The following is a 20,860-nucleotide window of genomic DNA, read 5'->3' on the forward strand; positions in this document are numbered from 1 at the left end:
TTTTACTGTGCAGTCTTTAGGGCGTGGACTTGTTACCCAAAGTTCACCTTTTGTACAGAACTCAGACACACTGTGCAAATATGATATGTGCTTCTGGAGGGTGGCAAGTATTGGAGGGGGGTGAGGAAGGTCCCTGTGTGGTGGGATGTAGGGCCAGCTCTGAGTCGCTGTAATGAATAGGCCTTAAAGTTTTTAATTGACTTGTATTTAATAATCTCAATCAAATATATAGCACCACTAGCTTCTTGTTACAAAGGACAGTTGCAGATTTAACAAACCCACAATTTTAACAGAAACCTCACTTTGTGCACTTTCTCTAATATAGTAACAGATGAGGAAAAACAAGATATTCCATTTTATATAAGCCTTTATTTACAACTTGTTTAACAACTGTACACTTTTCTGCAGCCTTGGAAGAATTATTGTATTTGACTGGGAAAAACATTATTAAAATGTTTGAATTCTTCTGACCATTATCTTGTATTTTTGTCTATATACAGATATGTATATTAATGCCACTACCATGACAATCTGGTAGTTACAGGATAAGAATTCATAGGTGAACTGAAAAGGGAAATTAATGCTTTGACACTCTAGAAGCCCATTCTCTGACAGAAACTATATTATTGGCAATTTCACAAACAGTTATTTTGATAACTTGTCAACACAAATTAGGACAGTCAAACAAGCTGCCACTGAGAAAATAAAACAGTCTCTTATGCAGCACACATCAAGTTAGTACATTAGAAACATGCTTGGGATCACGCTCTGGGGGAGAGATGCTACGATAACTTAGTTAAAAGAAAGACAGCACATTTACTTGAGGTTACTAGCTCAATCTGACATTTCTTTACTGCACTGAGTTGACTCAAACAGTTATGTCACGCTAAAAACGTTTCCGGAAGATACAAATGCCTGGGCCTCAGAACAGCTTGAATAGTAAACTACTAATCTACACAGCCAGGCTGGGGGTGTGGAGAACAAATCCAATGCACCCAGAGCCACCACTCCAGAAGGCTTGAGGTCCAGCCCCTAAACAGTCAAATGGCATCGCCAGCCAGAAACTACCGACTCTGGAGACATCGGTATCCAGCATGGGTTGGGGAAGACATCACCAGCTGCACTACAGAGTTGGAAAATGCAGCTCAAAGCCACTCATCCAAGTTCCCAACAAGGAGAGAAGGCATGTTTATACAGTACCTCCTAGCAAGGGATCGACAGTTATTAAGGCTGAAATGTCACAAACAAGCCCAAGGGGCTCTTCACTGTGCATTGCTCAAGAATTGCCTGGCCCACCCCGATCAGCTCCTAAGGCCTGAACGTTCCTCTGTGTGGGACAGCTGCGACACTCTTCTGATGCCACCCACATTCTGAGCTCCCTGGGGTGGCGAAATCTGTAACTGCGCTGCCCCAGCAGGCTGGGGAGTTGTTAGCAATGAGCCCCCAGCTCTAGATGGCAGTGATGAGGGCCCTTCCTGGCAGAGTACTGGGATCCCATAAGCTGAAGACCCCCCGCATGGCCCTCAAGAGAGGGAATGTGGAGGGATGAGTCACCCTGCTCTGCCCTCCCGCAGAGAAAGGGAATAAGGAACAGAGTTTCGGATTCCATCCCAGTCTTTATTTTCCCCTCTACCTCCTGCAGAGACCCCAGTCCTCATCTCCCTTTGACCCCCGCAGAAGAGTCAGTGATTGCTGTAGGGCAGAGAGAGGGACAGTGGCAGTGAGCTCCCAGCATCACTCCTCACATCACCACCTCCAGATTCTCTCCGGGCTGATTAAACCTGGGGTGTATCTGACGGGAAGGGCTGCCTGAGACTTACACATGACAATTAGGGGCAATGTGAGAGCCCAGGCCCTAGCTAGTTGGACCAGGTGCTGAGGAGGATGGGGGCCCCCAATACTCCTCCAGCAGGCCCCACCTATCCCTGTGTACTGATGTGAAAGGAGGCCTCTGTACCAAGCAAGGGATGTGCTGCCCCTACCCAACCTCCCAAGTCCTTTGTAGGCACAAAGACAGGATCAATTTGCCCCCAAGGCCCTGATGCTTGTCTGCTCATGAGTAAAGTTAAGGATACATCTAAGTTTCTGCAGGACTGAGCTCTAGGTGAGGAAGCGTGGGGTTGCTCAAGAATGGGATTTCTAATCAAACCGAACCATGTACAGTACTAATGATTTCAGATGCTCTCGAGGCTTTTTAGCGAATACTATGGCTTACAAGGTCTCACCTTTGCCCCAGATGTTAAAACAACAGTATCTACACAATAGACACATGAACTTAGAATACTATAAAACAGCATTTCCTCACGTCTTGTATCTTGCCAGTGCTGTCTGAGTACAAAATGAAAATACAGTAATACAAATATGTGGATATTTAAGAATTTAAAATTTTAAATAAGCAGCTTTTTAAATTAGTCAATATAGGCAGCACCAAAGCATTCTGAGTTATACTGTCTACATACCGCAAATCTGATCGCAATACTTCATAATACAAAGTAACAGGCATGCTAGTGCAATTGGAAATGAAATAACTATAACGGGGATAAGAAAGAGAACTAAACTAGTACAAGTAAAATATAAACAACCCAAAGAAGCTTGCAAGGCCACTTTGCATAATACTGTAAGTCAGCAAGTGTAGGCTGCTTTCATACTAGTTATGTTCATTCAGGTTTCTTTCTAGAATTGTTTAACATTTGTACACAGATAGAAAAAAATGTTACTGAAAGAAACCAATGACAGCTAAATGTAACAGTTACAAACTACTGTGTATCTACATATTAAGAAAGTATGCAGTGTTTGTACATAAAATATTCCATGATAGTTTGTCCAGTCTTGGAGCTTAGCAGATATACCTTGCTTATTTTTTAAGGAACATGGGAGGGTCAAACAACCATTCATAATCATTTTTTCCTGCAAGAAAACTTTCTTGGCTTTACTTTAAATATTTAAAACCTGATAAAAGCAGAGCCTTTAAAGGGTGCAGGAGCTTTAACATATGAATGATCAGAAAGGTACATTTATGACCTCATTAAGACTAGCTGTTATCTAGCTTAGCAAATGGAACTGTAGCAGAAGGTTGTGTGTTAATAATCAGAATGAAGTAGTCAAAGTGGGTAGACAGAAAGTAAAACGGAGAGCAGAAAGGGAACTGTGTCAATTTACCAAATACTCTCTCAGGAATTCTGAATACTGGCTTTTCCCCTGCCCCAGTCTCCTGGGGAGACTTTATTTTGCAGGGGAGGGAAAAGGTGCAAGAGGGAGATGGTAAAGCCACTCCCCAAGATGGCAAGCTTCTTTGCAAGTGGATCTCTCTCTTTGAAATCAGATGCCATGAGTCTTAAGTGGCAGAACTGGTTAAGTTTTGGGTTATGCAGTCTGGACAGAAAAGTCATGCACTGAACAGTCACTGTTTGATAAATAATGCTGCAGGTCATGCAATCACATCACTGCAAATAAAAAAAAATAAAGAAGAAAGTTAAAAAGAAGCCAACATTTCATTACTGTTAAAAATGAAAACAGAACATGTATTTTCTAAGCAGTTTAGTAAAGCTGTGTCAAGTTTAGTTCAGCGAGGTCAAGGGGCTTCAACTGTTATTTTATTGAGGTGACTAAAAGCATTCACAATTTGTGTAATGTGCTAACAGCTGAATGGAAGAACAAAAGCTAGTCTTGGTTTAGACCAGCGCTGTCACCTGGGATGGGGGGACTAGGAGGAGAGGTGTTTGTCCCTAGCCTTCCCCCCAAGCTTTTTGCATTTGGTCAACAATCCACAGGCCATGGAGCTGGGGATGGCTGTGGCCTGCCCACTTTTAAGCAGTGGTCCTATGCTAGAACAGTACGACTGCTGCCAGAGTGGTCCAGAGCATCACTCCAACTGCATGGTGCCAGCGCTACCAGGCTGCGACTCCACACAGACAGAGGTGACTGGGCCTTGGCACATGGGGTGGGAGTTTAAGGGAATCTGTTGAGAAAGCGAGTACTGGCAGCACAGGCTTATGCACAGTGTGGGTAAGAGAGAGGGGATACTCTGCAGCTGAGGAAGACTTGGGGTGGGGTGGGGTGAAGAGACAAGCAGTGACTGGAACAGGGTCACTGCTGGGGTGGGGCTGGAATTGCACCCTTCCCCCCCTCCAAAAATATCTGAATTTGGCATCACTGGTTTAGACATCCTAAAAGGGAGTCTTGTACAACTCCTAGTAACAGAGCAAGGCTCAGATCCCCAAAGGCATTTAGGCACCTAATTCAAATCAATAAATACCTTTGGGGATCTGCACCCAAGTGGCTCTACCCAACACCTTAGTGCAGAATGAGCTTGGCATCTGTCTGCCGAGGCAAGGAATAGTTATGAAATTGGCCTCCACAACTTTCATTCATTCTTGCTGCCTGTCATCACAGTCAGTAAAAAAAACTGTTTCCAGAAGTAAAAAGGTGCCTCTGTCACATCATATGTTTTAACCATTGAAAAAGGCAATGGAGTTATAATTTCCATTCTCATCTGTGAGAAATTCCACATAGAGTTACAAGATAAAAACACTGATGATTAAGCATTAGTTTTTGATTAACTGCACCAAAGCAAGCCTGTGTTTGATGCCTAACAAGCACATCCCGTCACATTCGTTTTACATTAAACAAGCTTTAACCATTTGATGTAAAATAAGTTTTTGATCAAAAGCAAATTTTAGCTATTACTACAGAAATATGCAGAATAGGAAAGAGACTTCTTTCTAGTGCCCGCTCATTCTGATTTTCAATAATTCCAGCACAATGTAAACAGCAAATGCTCTCATCTGATAGAAGACATGCTCTGTGAATTTGTTTTTTCCCTTCTAAGAATTGCCCTGATCAGTAGCTGATTCTAATAATGCTTTTTGTGGCAGGAAAATCTGGATTGAATTTATTAGAGAAAATATTTGTATGACTAAATGTTAAGACATTTCTTTCGAAAGTTATAACTACAGCACAAGTCCTGTAGCTGATGATTTAATTCTGCGGAAGCCAAAAGAATACAGTAACTCAAGTTGCTGCACATTATACAAGTGTACTCTTTCAAATTTCTGTAACAACAAAATGACCTTACTGTGCGCCTCTCTTCTCACCTGTTTCCTCCTAACCAGAATACTTTTTATTTAGGAGAGTTGGAAAGTGAACACAACAGAGAGAACAGACTGTAACAAATCAAGTGAAATAAAATCAAGAATGCATTAAATGAACACATTCAAAGCAGAATCCTAATAAAGTGTGTTTTGAATAACACATCCCTTGGATGAGGTGCATTGTTATCCACTCAAGCACTGCTAAACGAGCATGCGCACTGGGGTGTGGATGATTGGAAATAATAAAATGAACAATTAATTTTAGTAATGCCATAAAAAGTTAAAATGTTAAAGCTGAGATCAGAGTTTGCTTCTTTAAATGGAAAATCCTGTTTTTTACTCTCATCAGAATGTGAGATAGTGCCAATCTGCTTGTCCAACAGGACAAAGTGAAATATAGAGGTACACAGCTAATGCACATTAGCAGAATGGAGACAACAATGTACTCTTCAAGGTGTTTGTGGGAGTCTGGCCAAGAACGTTATAGAATACGCTATGGTCCTACAGAGGGAGAGATGCCATTGCCCTTCTGGCTAGAACAGCGCATGTTTTATTACTAGACAAGAATCTGCTTCTTCTTCTTCAACAACTTCTTCTCGAAAACATTTCAACAGCAGGGAACTTTTCAATCATTTTAACAGCAGCTTGTTTTTGCAGCACCGTTTTAGAAGACCGGAGAAATCCAAGCTATAAGGGCATATAATTAGCTGCTGGAAAGTGTCCTTGTTCCAGCTAGGAAGGAGCGATGATGATTTCCAGCAGTTGAGGACGAAGTGGTTACATACCTGTAACTGGAGGTTACATCCAATGGGGGTGGGAAAGTCCTCATCAGGCCTTTCCAGAATTAAGTGGTTAGCGAGTGTGTGAAAATAGAGTTGCCCTCTATAGGGGGATGTAACACACTAACAGCTGCCAAGTGGACTTGCATGGAACTGAGGGACAGGCCTGATGTCTTTAAAGATAAGATATAGTCTAGGATGAGCGGAATACCCATAGTTTTTGGTAGAATGCTGTGTCCAGGATGAGAAGCACTTCCAGTAGATTGGTAAAATTTCCTAGTTGAGTTCTTTCTGCTATAAGAGAGAATGTCTAGCATGGCCGAGGAGCACACCCATTCTAGGGCTGACGTCCATCCAAATACCATGCCCTGAGGTGAACTTTAGTGGGTTGGAGTGTCTGATCCTGCCATTGCACTGGCCCAGGAGCACAGGGAATATTGGGAGAGGAAATAGGGAGGGGGTGAGCAACAGGCACAGGAGGTTGGGGAACCAAACTGTCTGGGCCAGAAAGGGGCGATCAGGATAACTGTTGCCCTGTCCTGTCTGTTCTTGAGTAGCATTCGTGGCAGAAGTGGTAGCAGGAGGAAGGCATAGTTGAACTGGTATGACCAGGAAAGGAGTGGTAACTGAGGGGTCCTCTGGAACAATATGTGACACACTTGTTGTTGACCTGGGAAGTGAACAGATTCCTGGTTGGGGTCCCCCATTGCGTGAAAATGTTGTGAAGCACAGTGTCATGAAGTTCTCACTCATGGTCGATTGTAAAGTGTCTGCTGAGGGAGTCTGTGAGCACATTTTGCATCCCCAAAAGGTAGGCTGCAGATAGGGTGATCTGATTCTTGCTGCACCAGTTCCAGAGATTGATTGCTTCTGTACACAGGGAGGCAGATCTCGCTTGTTTGCTGATGTAGAAGACCACTGTAGTTTTGTCTACATTATGAGCACATTGTGAAAGTGGATGAAAGGAAAAAGGGACTCGCACACCTTCCGTGCCACCCATAGTTCCAGGACATTGATGTTCATTCTGGACTTTCGAGAGGTCCACATTCCCTGTGTCGTGTGGTTGCCCATATGTAGAGATGCATCCATAATGACTGTCTTGTCTGGTGGCGAGGGGAGAAAGGGAACCTCTACATATATGTGATGAGGATTTGTCCATCACAGGAGGGAAGACAGCACCTTGATGGGAATGGTCAGCATGAGGTTCAAGGAATGGTGGCTTGGGGATCAAACCGACTGTAGCCATTCCTGAAGGCAATGAAGGCGTAGTCTTGCAAATGGAGTGACGAAGTTGCATGAGGCCACATGGCCAAGGAGGGACTAACATGTTTTGACCTTTACCCCAGAGCTGCTCGTGACATGAACTATGATATCATTCATGGTCTGGAATCTGTTTGTGGGCAACTACGCCTTTGTAGTGAGAATTCAAGGTTGCCCTGATGAAATTCAAAGTTTGCGCAGGGGTAAGAACAGATTTTTCAATATTCACACTGACCCCCAGTGAGAAAAGGAGATGGATCATCATAGAGATTGACAAAGGCTTCATGGCAAGATTTGACAGCGAGGCATCAGTCATCAACGTAAGGGAAGACAAGGAGGCCATAATATCTGACGTGAGCTACTACCATGGACAAAACCTTGGTAAAGACTCTGGGGGTCGTGGCTATTCCAAAGGGTAGAACTCTGTATTGGAAATGGTCAGAGCCCACCGAAAATCTGATAAATCCTCTGTGGGTGGGATGAACTATTTACGGCTAAAATAATGTTATTTTTCAGAATGATGTCAGAGCTGAGGACACTAAAGGTTGCAGTGTCAACTGGGAAGCATTGATGGCATACTCTCCCTTTTGGCTTCTGTGTCCCATTGCAATTTGTCATCCATCACTCCTACACTATGCCTTTCCCAAGGATTTGCATCCAGTGAGTATGTGCTTTGGATATATTTTCTCTAGATTTATTAGCTTGCATGTTTCCATGTTGAATCCCATTTCATTATCTTCCTTGTTCCTACTTCTAATGGTTTTTCCTTCCCCACTGGTGTTTCCAACACTTCCCCACATTTGGTTCTCTACAAATGTATTAATAATACTTTGCATTTATATAGCTCCTTCAATCTAAGGATCTTGAGATACTTGATCACTTTATAAATATTCTGCCTCACCACGTTCTTCACTTCTCATCCCAGGTTCTCACTGAAGTTGATAAATGAAAGCAGGCATAACCCCAATCCCAATAAAACTCTACTGGACAGCCCCCGCCCTCATCCAGAAATACAGTGATCCATTTCTCTTTGCTTACTAGCCCCTCAGTTTTAGGCTTAAAAAGACAGTGCTCATACACAAAAGCCAATTAATTGTTTAGTTAAGAGTTCATGAAAATCTATATAAAATGTTTTACTAAAGTCTAGTTAAATTAAATTGAAATTCTGTTGCTTTCCTTGCATCTAATAATATTGTAATTCCATAAATACATTATCTGGTTTCTTTGTGATTATATCTTTTAAACCATGCTTGCTTATTGATCACGGAGCTACTATGATCTCAGCGCTTTGTTCTCTTAAAATTTATGCCATTAGAGGCATTCAAGTTACACTTGCAGGATAGCAATTGTTAGGCAAGAGCTTGCTTTCTTTTGTAAGATGAGTGCCACGTTTAGTTTACTCATCTTTTCTATTACTAGCTCCCTGTGTAATTATTTCTGTCACAGCAATTCAGATCTTTGGCATTTTTGTTACCATGCCATTTTATAACAGTGACAGTGTAGGACAGGTTTTTCATAATGCTGATAAATTAGCAAGACATGGAAGCATAGAGGCTGAATAATAAGCAGTTTCTGAACTGTGGGCAGCACTGATTCCTCCAGGGAGAGATCACCTGAGTTTTGAAGTAGCTGCACTCTATAAGTGCGTTTTTAATGGTGGCCCTAAAACTGGCACCACAAAAGCAAAGATAATTGTCATGAGGATCCACAGCTGGAAGAAAAGGCTGAAACTTCCACTTTTTGAAGATGAAAATAGCTATTTCTCCCTAACTGTAACCTTCAGCTTCTGTTCAAAAAATGTTCCCATGCCTAACTACAAAACACGCCAGCACCTAGCAGTAAATAAGGCTGCAACCAAATCCGAATGATTTCCCGGTTGCCCCAGCTCTTCCTCTATAAGTAACACTTTCATTTTGTCTGGACAGTGCTTCAACCAGCTGTCTCAAACCCACTTTGAAATCTGAGGCAACAGAACTGCACTGGGAGAGAATTCCTGTGATCTCATGAGATGGGGGTTTACTTTAAATTGTGGTATCAGGGTATGCTTCCTTTTGTCAGTTCTCGAAGTGGCTTCATATACACAATGAACAGCAGCAGAGACAATCTCTAATTCTCCATTAGCACCTACCAATGCTCAGAACCACTTTAGAGCAACCCCATTATCTCAGCTAGTCTCTTCAAATGGGGAGTGAAAACCTGGCCCCACCGAGATCAGTGGCAAAATGCCCCTACATTTCAAAAGGGTCAGCCTCTCTCCTAGACTGTAGAGCATTTGTCATGAATGGTTTCTGATCCGTCAGCTGTTTTTCATATCAAACCATTAGATTGCCTTGAATCCACTGTTAGGTGTTAATTTGGTGTCCCATAGGATCGTGCAGTTTGGGAAACAATGCATACGGCTTTTAGCAGAGTTTTTGAGGGCTTTCTAGGCTACTGTTATTTGTTAAATGTCACCATCTGTTCAAATCAATGACTGGATAATTTTTAAAATGACTCTCATGTCTCAATCTCCAGTGAAAACATTAAAGTCATGAATGGAAACACAAGAGAAGCATTCAAATTCTTCAGGTATGGTGCTGGTTGCAGAGTGAATCTCCAGAGATCTATCACGCCAAATGGGAAAAATCTGAGGTTGGCATGGCTGAAAAAGACAATCTTACTCTCATGGGAAAAAAGCCCTTTTCTAGAGTTTCTTCTTTAGTCAGCTGTAAGTCAAAAACTTAAATCAGTGCCAGCAGCCCAGGTGTTCAGTATTCTACTTCATATGGTGCACAAATTGCAGTGAAAATCTTACAAAGAAAAACACACTGCTCCTTGGAGTTTTATACCTTCGAACAGATGCTTGTATCTTCCTTCTTTTTTCAGCTGAGGAAAAAAATCCTCTTATTTTCACCTAGTATTGGCTGCAGAGTCACTAACAAGCTTCAAATGCCTTCCTGAGTTCCATACAGGGAAGAAATGTCAACTGCTCATGCTTGAGGAGCTCCATTGCCAAGGACCCACAACACCCAACTAGGATCTGAAATAAAATTGCTGAGAAGCCTTCCAATTCCCTGAAAGTGGCAGCCACTGGCCTATATATTCCAACACTTGTTGCTTGTTTTAGGGGCTTAGTGTCGTTAGTAGACATGAGGTCGAGGTGTTTCTGGCTCAGTCAGGATTTGCCTGTTGAGATGTGATGGGCTCACATATCCAGGCACACCAGATTGTGCCAAACTATATCTATTTTTAATGAGAAAAGGCAGGTAGGCAGGAGAAGTGATTTTATTCCCAACAGTGAAGTGGGCAAGTCTTAACTAGGATCAACTTGGCTCAAGCCATCATTAATCTAATTCCTCAGTCTCATGACCATTAGATTCACCTTTTCAGTTTAAAGTGAAAAATCACATGCAAGCTTCAGCCAGTGCAATAATTTTAAGGAAGGGTTGTTGAAAGTCATTTTGCTATCAAGTGCAAGTGAGCTCATTTTAGATCTTGCTGAGAAGAGGCTTCACCAAGAGTAGTCTAGTTCTCTGAAACACTGTAGATCAGGGCTCTCAACCTTTTTCTTTGTGATGCTCCCCATGGCCCACCTGTGTCACAGTAACTGTTTTTCTGCATATAAAAGGCAGGTTTGGAATTAGGGGGTGAGCAGGGCAATTGCCTGGGGCCCCATGCCACAGGGTCTCCCACGAAACTACATTGCTCAGGCTTCAGCCCTGGGTGGCAGAGCTCAGGGCCCTGGTCTTAGGTGAGCAGGACTTTCTACTGTGGGCCCAGTGAGTCTAATGCTGGCCCTGCTTGGGGGCTCAAGGGGCCCCGGACCCCTGGTTGAGAACCACTGCTGTAGATGACACCATAGGTATGTGACTGCCTAAGTCCTCATATATAATAATTTTGGGGATACCTAATTATTTTAATGACAGACTTATTGTAAAACATAAAAGGCAAAATTCAATTCAATTTACACCCATGCAAACCTACTTGAAGTCAGATTTAAGTATTTGGACCTATGAGTGCAAAAAAGATTTTCCTCCCAATCCTCTCCAAGAGTAAAAGTAAAGAGAAAAATGCTCAATCAAAGGCATCAGATCCAGGTGCTGTTTTCAGTGTGTTTCATAGAAAGTGAAAAATTGGAAAGACACATTCAGGGTATTCTTCCTCAGAGTCACTGTCTAAAGGGAGTGGTGAGAAAGTATAATCTAACTACTACATCTATGCCAAAGCATCAAAGCCATTAAAAAAGAACCATTACAAATCAAGCAGGAAGCTGCCAAGTGGACAATCTGATGTAGACTAATATTGGAAATGCGGAAATCATTTGAATGCATCTTAGTCACTCCATGTTAAGGAGATACTAGAAAGGGCAGGCAGAGTAGTTCTAAACAGGATTTTAAAAATTCACCCTTCGATACACAAAAGAATGTAAAGTTGCTATTAATAGCTCAGTGGTTTGAGCATTGACCTGCTAAACCCAGGGTTGACAGCTCAATCCCTGAGGGGACCATTTGGGGATTGGTCCTGCTTTGAGCAGGGGGTTAAACTAGATGATCTCCTTAAGGTCCCTAATATTCTAATAGAACCCATTGGACTAGAAAACCACTAGCAATTTTTGTTGAAGTGAATGTAGAAATTATTTTAGTCATCTACTGGTGACACTAGTATTGCAAAGGATTCTCATTTGCTTAATATCAAGAAGGATACAGTGAAAAAATAATTGGCAATTTCCTATTTGTGTTATTTTCATTTTAAAATGTTTATAAATGTGTATTTCTATATGAGACTTCTCTTTTGTGCTACACTTTAGCTAAAAGTTAATTTTACAATCAGTTTGTTACTGTTTATATAGCACTTTCAAAAATGTAAAGCATTACACAAGTGCTAAGTATTATTAGGAAAAAATTGGACTGTTAATATTCTTCTTTATTATGTATCTAGTATCACATGCATGGCACTTTACAAGCTTGAATCCACACATGTCCTTGAATATAAAAGAAGTTAAGTTCCAACTGCTTGACAGCACTGTAAAGTAGTAGTCTCAGTCTGGAATCCTGTGGACTTGCTTGTGCATCAGACCGTTTGCTTTTATTTTATTTAATACAAAGCTTACAGAAAGAAGGTGCCTGCCTGACATTGCCACAGTTGTTAGGAACCCCAGAAAGGGCTCGTATGGACTACTCAGCTCTTCTGTCATAATCAGCTAAAAATGCTGCTGCCAAGAAGGGCTGTTTACCTTTTGCAGGAATGCAAATTAGTTCTCCCATCAGGGAAGTAACGTTTTTAGGTGAGCAGGGCAGTATGGTATGTATACTTTATTTAGTACCAATTTATGGTATTAGGAATAGTGATGGCAGTTTTCATATAAACTTATAATTATCCACAACAGCAGCAAAATATAGACTCAGTGTTAGTCTCTGCGTTTCCTATCTACACAGTGTCCTCTGTAAAAGCAGCATACGACTCAACAGGATAGTACAGATTTCACTCAGACAGAACTATGGGAGGCACCTCAGATAGTGTCTGATCTTGTGGGGAAAAGGAAGAGAAAGGCCAAAATAAAAAAAATAAAAAAAGGAGACCTGAGGAACGTGAGACAAAAACCCAGTGGCAACAAAGAGGGGGAGAAGGAGCCAGAAAAGAAAGAGAGAGAGAGAGAGAAAAGCAAGTTGTTTAATTTTAGGATGGAAATTGTATCGGAGTTTCTTCCGGATACCCATCTAATTAACAGTAATCTTAACCTGACTTAGTAACTTGGAGACAGAGCCTCCCCATTACAATCTGGGAATCCCCTTCATTCACAAGTAGATTTTGGCAGATGGTGGTGCAAAGGAAGAGCCTGACAGACAAAAATAAAAATAAAGCCTTAAATATTCTTGGGTTCCTTCCTAGGGGCTGAAAAATGCTGTAAATACTTATTCAAGGAGACTGACTAACTCTTGCTCCCTTACACACACAGTACACACAAAGGTTCCTAGAGTGACCAGTCTGAACTCCACAAAAGATGTGTCTGGATAATCATATTGCTAGATGGTGCTTATGAAACTTGTCGCTTTAGCATTTTGTTTCTCAACAAAATACAGGAAGGCAAACATCAGTTTATGCCTGAACTGCCTTTACATTGTTAGCTTTATACATACTACAGGAGATATTTTTCTTACTTAACCTAATTTTAGGCACAGTACAGAGGGCAGACAACAGCTATGAAGTCTTTTTAATCACTACTCTACATATAACACTACTAAACAGTTATTTCTATGTCTTTGGAATAAAAGAAAACACATTTTGCTCATGGACTTCAGAAGATGTTCTTTGTATTGCTGGGACAATCAGGGTCAAAATAAATGCTTTCAACATATTTAATGGCTATTTTTAACATGGATTAGGTATGAACAGTTGGATGTGCTCTGGAATAAACAGCACTTACAAATGTCACTGTCTTTGAATCCATGTGTACTGATCCTTCAGAGTCCTTTGACCATTTTAACCCAAAAGGTTAGATTAAAATATACCTTGGGATGCTTAAAAAAGCCAACGTGAGCTACTTTTGAAGGGATTTATAGGAAGGAAAGTCCTGCATTGGGCAAGAGATTAAAATAATTGTACAAAATTTAAACTTAGAAACTAGATTGTATGCACACCATATTAGGAGCAAGATTTATGTTGAAGGTGATGTCACAAAACACACAAACACGAAGCTGCCCTACTAGTAAATCCATAAAGGCTGATCCTATGAGGTGCTAGGTGTTGAGCATCTTCAACTCTTCAAGAAGTTACTGGGAGTTTAGGGCATTCAGAACTCTCAGAAATACTCAGCACTTTGTTGGGGGATCTGTCCTAAATTAATATCAGCAGTGAGAACCACTCACTTGTCTTACCAATCAAAGTGAAGATGCAGCGAAGATGCTACATATATATGGACAGGTATGTGTTAAAAGAATTAGACTACAAACAGCCAGCTTTCAATAAAGTCAGCAACAAACTTGCCTAAGTGCACGGCTACCATTAGTAAGGCAATTGATATAATCATCCTCCTAATTAGCATATTAAGATAAGTCCTTCAGCGGTGGATGACAATTTGAATACATTAACCTCAACAATATTCAGCTGGACCTTGATCCTTGATGTATGGTTAGTCCATCATTACAAGGCTTTAAAATAAATGCCTTCTTTTAAATCAGTGATGCTGTAGCACATTAAAGCACTCCAAATATTTCTTGATTTTTCTTTTTGGACATAACCAACCAACCGGAGTGGGGAGAACAATCTGAAACATTTCAACTGTGGCAGCAAACAATAGACGATACCAGTGGAGAAATAAAAGCAGATCTGAAGCCTTTTAAGAGAAAAAGAATGAAAGAATGGTCTCCAAATCATCCTACTTCCCTATTAAATGCCAAGAACAGGAGGAACCTCTTCATATGAAAGGAGAAACTCATTTCTCTTCTGTAAACATTCCAAATCAGGTGTCACAGGATGTAGCTACATTCTGTGACATCTGAGTTTCCATTTACCACTTGTCTGTGGTGGCGGTGTTCCCCCCCCCCCCCCACAAGAAACATGTTTTATAACAATTTTATGCAGCAATTTTGCATTTCCTATAAATTTTGCATTTCCTATAAAGGATTTTCAGCAATGTTAAACACTGATTACTACATAGTAAAAAGGAGACTAATTCCCTTTCAATGAAAAGAGTTATAAAGGATAGTAACACACATAGGTACATGTATACCATTTGTGACAGAAAATTTATGTTTGCTACATAGCCTATGTCAGACATTAGGTAAGAGATGACAACTTCATACGAATTTAAAAACTCCATTATAATACAGCACTCCTCTGGATGTTTTCAAAATTTTGGCACATTTAAAGAGAGAGAAAGACGACGACTCCAAAAAAATAAGAATGAATGGCATTAAAACAATGAGAAATCATAATAAAACCCCTTCCTGAAATGAGAAATAACAGTGGTAACAAGGAATAAAGATAGAGAAAGGATGCTAGTTGCATTTCCTGAAACGTCACATGGAACAAAGTATGCCTGGATCACAGGGTTGATTCCTTTCTAAAGGCCAGGCTTCTCTACCTTGCTGTAGCTGGTTGGACATGACCAGGGTAAGATCTCCTTGTGCTGGTGGCTTGCCTTTGTCTAGCCAGGAAGGACTGTCCGGAGCCTGTACTAGCCAGTCTATCTTCTGCTGCTTTTTTATGCAGAGTCATTCCCTATGAATAAAGACAAACTCGTTAGTGAATATTAGTGCATACTACTCAATATCTTGTCCATTTACCACTTGTCTTTCCTTTGCGTTATCAGCACATTCTAACCTGTTTGGGTCTTTTACATTTTGCCAGAGAATTGTGTGAACAATGTGTATTTTTGCAAGTGTAAAAAGGCGGCTTTACTTTCAGAGTTTGTAGTAATCATGCAAAAAGGTTTCAAGGATAGTAAGTTATGCCCTCCCACACTTGAGCATGCTTTTCTGCATGCAACCATACATTGCCTGGGAACTCCTCTTTTTTTTTTTTTAAGTTATTTTCAGATAAAATTAAGGTGCATCTCTCAACTTTTAGAAATGCATTTCTCACATGTAAATATCAGCATATTATAAATGGCAGGAATTTGTTCTGAGAGAAAACACAAATATGTTTGCTGTTGCTGGTTGCAGCAGGAGCTAATTGGCCATGCTGTCTCCTGACTGTTGATTGACTGGGAGAGATGAAAAATTAAAATTCCTGACAGCAGGAGCTCAGACAGTCCAAACTGAGAGAAGCAGAAGACAGAGACACTGTCCTGGGCAGTGGAGAAGAACAGAGACCTAACCTGGAAGGAAGAAGCAGCTGAAGCTATAGCCACCCGTCTGGACCAGCTGAACTAGCAGCATTCCCACTTGGGCCTTGTCTGTACCAGCAAACCATCCCAGGGCAGACTCAGCTTATACCAGCCGAAGAGTTCTTTTGCCAGTATGCTTTATACCAGTCCCTAAACAAAATAAACCGTATCAGCAAAAGCACTTTTTTGCTGGTCTAACTGCATCTCCACTAGGCCTTCTGCTAGCATAGTTATGCTGGTTAGGAATCTGACTTTTTCACTCTCCCAACAGGCATAGCTATGCCGGAAAACTTTAAAGTGTAGACAAGGGCTGAGAAACAAGGAGGCTTAAAGGGACTCGGTCATTTCAGAGAAAAAAAGAGCAAGAGAAACTTGTGAGTGTACCAGGAAAAAGAGCATTGTTATTTCCATGCTGCTGTGACTATATACAGGCCTTCATAAACTCATGCCACACAATATCTTTAGCACATGGAATTTACAAACCATAATATATGATATAACAGGCAACACTCTGAACACAAATGGGGAGGGGAGGTCTAGCAGTTTAAATACAGGATTTGGAATCAGGGATTCCCGGGTTCAACATCCAGCTGTCACTCACTTGCTGTGTGACTTGGGAAAAGTCAATACCTTTCTGTCTCCGACTCTAAAATGAGAATGGTAATTCCCTCCCTCAGAGGGGTTTTGTGAGGATTAATGGGATGATGTTTTTAAGAACATGAGAATGGCCATACTGGGTCAGACCAAAGGTCCATCTACCCCAGCATCCTGTCTTCTGATGCCAGGTGCCCCAGAGGGAATGAACAGAACAGGTAATCATCCAGTGATCCATCCCGTCGTCCATTCCCAGCTTCTGGCAAACAGAGGCTGGGGACACCATCCCTGCCCACAGGGTGACCAGACAGCAAGTGTGAAAAATCGGGACGGGGTGGTGGTGGTGGTGGTGGTGGTAATAGGAGCCTATATAAGAAAAAGACCCCAAAATTGGGACTATCCCTATAAAATCAGGACATCTGGTCACCCTACCTGCCCATCCTGACTAATAGTCATTGATGGACCTATCCTCCATGAACTTACCTAGTTCTTTTTTGAACCCTGTTATAGTCTTGGCCTTCAAAAATTGTAAATTGTTTTGAATGTGTGAAGTGCTATTCAAGTATGTCATGAGATGAGAACTCATTTGTTTATCCTTAACCATAGGATTGTGAATGTTTGTATGACAGAGGGTTTTCAAGCTCATGTCGCATAGAGGAGAAAATTCCTGTCACTACAATGGACTGAGCCTTCCCCATCTAGTTTGCTGACTTTGATAATCTGAGGGTATTTGATGTACAGACTCTTTCACTGGTTTTCTGGTCAGCTGCACTGCTCTGTGGGGAGTTCACATGCACATTGTTCCCCAGGCCTGCAAATAGCATATTGATGAGTCAAGGAACAAGGGAAGAGGAAGCAGGCAAGCACATGCACAGAAAAGATGGGAAAGTGAGTGGGCTCGAGGATGTTCGGTGCTGTCACTCTCTACAAGAGCCTTTGAATACTGCAGGCGAGCAGAAAAATCCTTAGAAGTACAAAGGAGTTTTTACAAAACTATTTCAGACCACACTATTTAAAAGGTGATCTGTTGGGGACTGGAAAAATACAAAATGATGCAATTAAAAAAAATTAAAGTGGTCATTGTCCCATTAAATGTTAATTGGATGTTTTATTTCTAAGTGAGTAGGCATAACATTAGGAAATTATGCAAAGTCATCTGAAATTGCTTTCCCATACCAAAGGTTCAAATGATCAAGCTAGGAATGGTGGAGCATTGTTTCTAATTTTCCATTAATGAACATAAGAGAGGGAGCATATTGACCATCAGGCTTCTTAAGGGAAGGGACCTGGGAGGGATTCAAGCTCCATTTTGGGACATCAACATATCACAAGGGTCAGAAATTCCATCTATCAGGAGGGTGGTTCTGAAGGGGCCATGCCCTCTGTCATGCATAACTCTGGTTCACTCAGGGTGAAATACACCCCCATGCAAAGAGCTGGCAAAAGCACGTGGCCCTACTTTACGCTGTACTTTGAGGATGTTAAGTGGTGCATCAGCCTTGCGCTGGCTCTGTGCATGTTCCCCGAGACATTCCTTTTATATACTTCAGGGGACAGCTTCATATTTTGGAAGGAGGGAGTGTTGTTTTTACCTGTATAACCACCATTACTGTACTCTGGTTAAATTCCCCTTTGGTGTTCTCAAATATGGTTCTCTGTGCTATGTTTGGAGAAACTGATTAAATGGAGAAACCATTTCTGATTAACAAAACAAATTATGCATAACTTGGCTAAGAGCCATGGTAGGAGACCATAAGAGTCGATAACCAGTGCTTAGAGCCTCTTGCAAAGACATTTTAATGAAGTATAAATAAATACACTGAAGGTTGTGAGCAGCCAAGGAAGGAAAACCAGCTTGACTTTTATATTGCAAACTCATGTTTAACCTGATTTCTGTTATCACCATGATCTCTTTCAGCATTTTGTGTCTCTACTTTAAATTATGGAAAGCATAGCTAGAAGGTAACGGCACATGGTTTATTTATTTATATTTTTTAGTGTTGACTTGTTTATCGATTACTGAGACAAATTCACTCATCTGTCTGTGTGCGGACAGGACAGGTTTTTTTTTAACAACTATACTGTAATTAGATGAAAAGGGCTCGGGATAAATGCCACACAAACCACACTAACAAAGACTGACAATTGTAACCCTAATACAGTTTGGAGCATCTTACCATATTGTACCAGGCACTCACAATAAATTTCTCCTCCATCTCTCTTTGAGTCTTTGTTTTCTCATACTCTTTCTGGGGGGGAGAAGAAAAACAAAAAGAGCATAAATTTAAAGCTGTATGACAAGAATGGATAATATGTATTAGACAGACACCGTTTGAACCCCAAACACCTGGATTCATAGATTCCAAGACCAAAAGGGACCATTGTGACCTCCTGTGTAACACAAGCCTGAGCACTTCCCCAAAACAATTCCTACAGCATATCTAGCAAACATGGAAAAAATCTGGAAAACCTAGAACAAGAGAGAGAAAATGTGCAGATTGTTACCTCTAACGAATGAAACATTCGGTCCCGTTCCTGTAGTTGATTTTTCAGAGCCTGAATCTCAGGAGCTGTGCCCTGGTTTTGTTTAGGATCTAAAGTACGGATAACCTGCAAGATGCAAACACAACAGTTCATTTAAGTAAACATCACAAAGCGATCTCATCAAATACATCTAGATAACATAAAAGGCACCAAGCGCCAAGGGATTATAACCATCCAAGATAGGTCTTAAGAAACATTAAAGTCCTTTAAAGTAGGTACTTGTATCTATGTGGGATGGTTTTAAGAAACTTAACACAACACAATGTGAGAAGAACACACTATTCTAAGATGCTGTATCTTTTCATCCAATCACATCCACCCTGCTAGGTTAGTCAGTGGTGGTGAACATCCTGCCACTGCCTGACTTCACCATGTAGGGTGATGTAAACTGAAACCCACTTAAGAGATGCCATAGCATCTGCTCTCTGCTGTCTCTTAAGGGACTCCATCAAAACAAAAAAGCTGCTGGTGGGAGAGAGAAAGCTCGAAGGCTTGATGTCTTGGACTCACGAATACAGAGTCAGAGAGAACTAGTTCTTCTCCAACGTCCAGTGTCACAGAGTGAGGGTGAAGGGTATCCCTCCCTGAAGCCATTCTCCTCAGCGCTAAGGGATACTTGCAGGAAATATTTCCCTCAACCTTCCACCCTGCACTCAAAGACTCCCTCTCACTGGAAGGAAATGGTGGAAGGTGACCATGACTCAGGGACTTGGAGCACCACTGTCAGTTTCTCCTGGTAGCTCTGCTGCAGCCATTAGCAGGAATCCAAGGGGAGTGCCAGTGAAATGAAGAATCCCCATTAAGTTTGATGGGGACATATCGATCTAGGTTCGTATGTGGCACCTACCACAATAGCATCTGAACACCTATAAAAATTGAACTAAAGCAAGAGACTCTCCAGCAAATGGCCCAGATTTCTAATTCCATCCAAGAAAGTTGCTGGAAACTTTTTAACAGTAAACATGCGTGTGGGTGTGTGCTTGTACGTACACAGCCACTTCACTTCCTCCTCCTATATTCTACCTATTTCAGAACTCTGCACAGGTAATGAGGATGAAGTGATGTCCGACGCTGAAATGTCAAATAGAATATGCTGGAACAAAATCATCATTTAAGTTTTAATAAACCTCCTTTAATAGATGATATTCACGCAAGAGTCCTGAAGGAAATTAATAAAGAAGTGGCTGAGCTACTAAGAGACTGTGTACTCAGTCATTAAATCTAGCTACTACTCCAGGTATAATCACTGTATCCATTTTTAAAAAAAGGTTCTAGGGAAGTATCATGGAAATATCAGTAAGCCACAAAAAAGCATAAATTAGTTGAAAAATAATTAAAGCTAGTGTTATAGAAAACTCTTAGATTAACATGCTATGAACAGGACAAATCAGCACAGCTTATGCAAAGCGAAAAGCTTGCCTCTAACTTGTTAGAATGCTTTGAGAGAGTCAGTAACATAATGGATAAAGGAGAAGTGAAAAATATAATTTATTTGGACTTTCAAAAAGCCTTTGAAATCCTTCACAAGGTAAGTCACAAAAGAGGAGAGGTAAACTTCTGTCATGGACTAGAAACTTACTGATGGGTCCTAAATTAATTCTTCTCACTTAGGAAAAAAAACCTAGGCATCATCACGAACAGCTCAATGAAAACATCTATCAGGGCACGCAAAAACACCAACAAGATGTAACCGTTAGGGTGTATTCAGAATAGGAAAGAGAAGAATAGTGAAAATACCATACTACCAATATAAACCTGATGGCATAGCCACCCCTTAACAAGGGGTG

The 20,860-nt window shown here is 41.2% G+C and overlaps 1 protein-coding gene across 5 annotated transcripts in view; it reads right to left on the minus strand.

Annotated features, from left to right (window-relative positions):
• Positions 1-349: 349 nt before the first annotated feature.
• The window catches only part of HOOK3 (hook microtubule tethering protein 3), a 127,882-nt gene continuing 107,371 nt past the window's right edge, over positions 350-20,860 (minus strand). For 3 of the 5 annotated variants that reach the window (XM_039545685.1, XM_039545684.1, XM_039545689.1), the window contains 4 exons: positions 19,035-19,139; positions 18,707-18,778; positions 15,192-15,328; positions 350-3,443 (listed from right to left, as the gene is read on the minus strand). In XM_039545685.1, the coding sequence (XP_039401619.1) occupies positions 3,428-3,443; positions 15,192-15,328; positions 18,707-18,778; positions 19,035-19,139 (330 nt within the window). In that variant the 3' untranslated portion in view covers positions 350-3,427. The other 2 variants (XM_039545688.1, XM_039545687.1) reach the window with 2 other exon arrangements.

This window comes from Mauremys reevesii, linkage group 6, assembly GCF_016161935.1.
Source record: "Mauremys reevesii isolate NIE-2019 linkage group 6, ASM1616193v1, whole genome shotgun sequence".
Classification (NCBI taxonomy): domain Eukaryota; kingdom Metazoa; phylum Chordata; order Testudines; family Geoemydidae; genus Mauremys; species Mauremys reevesii.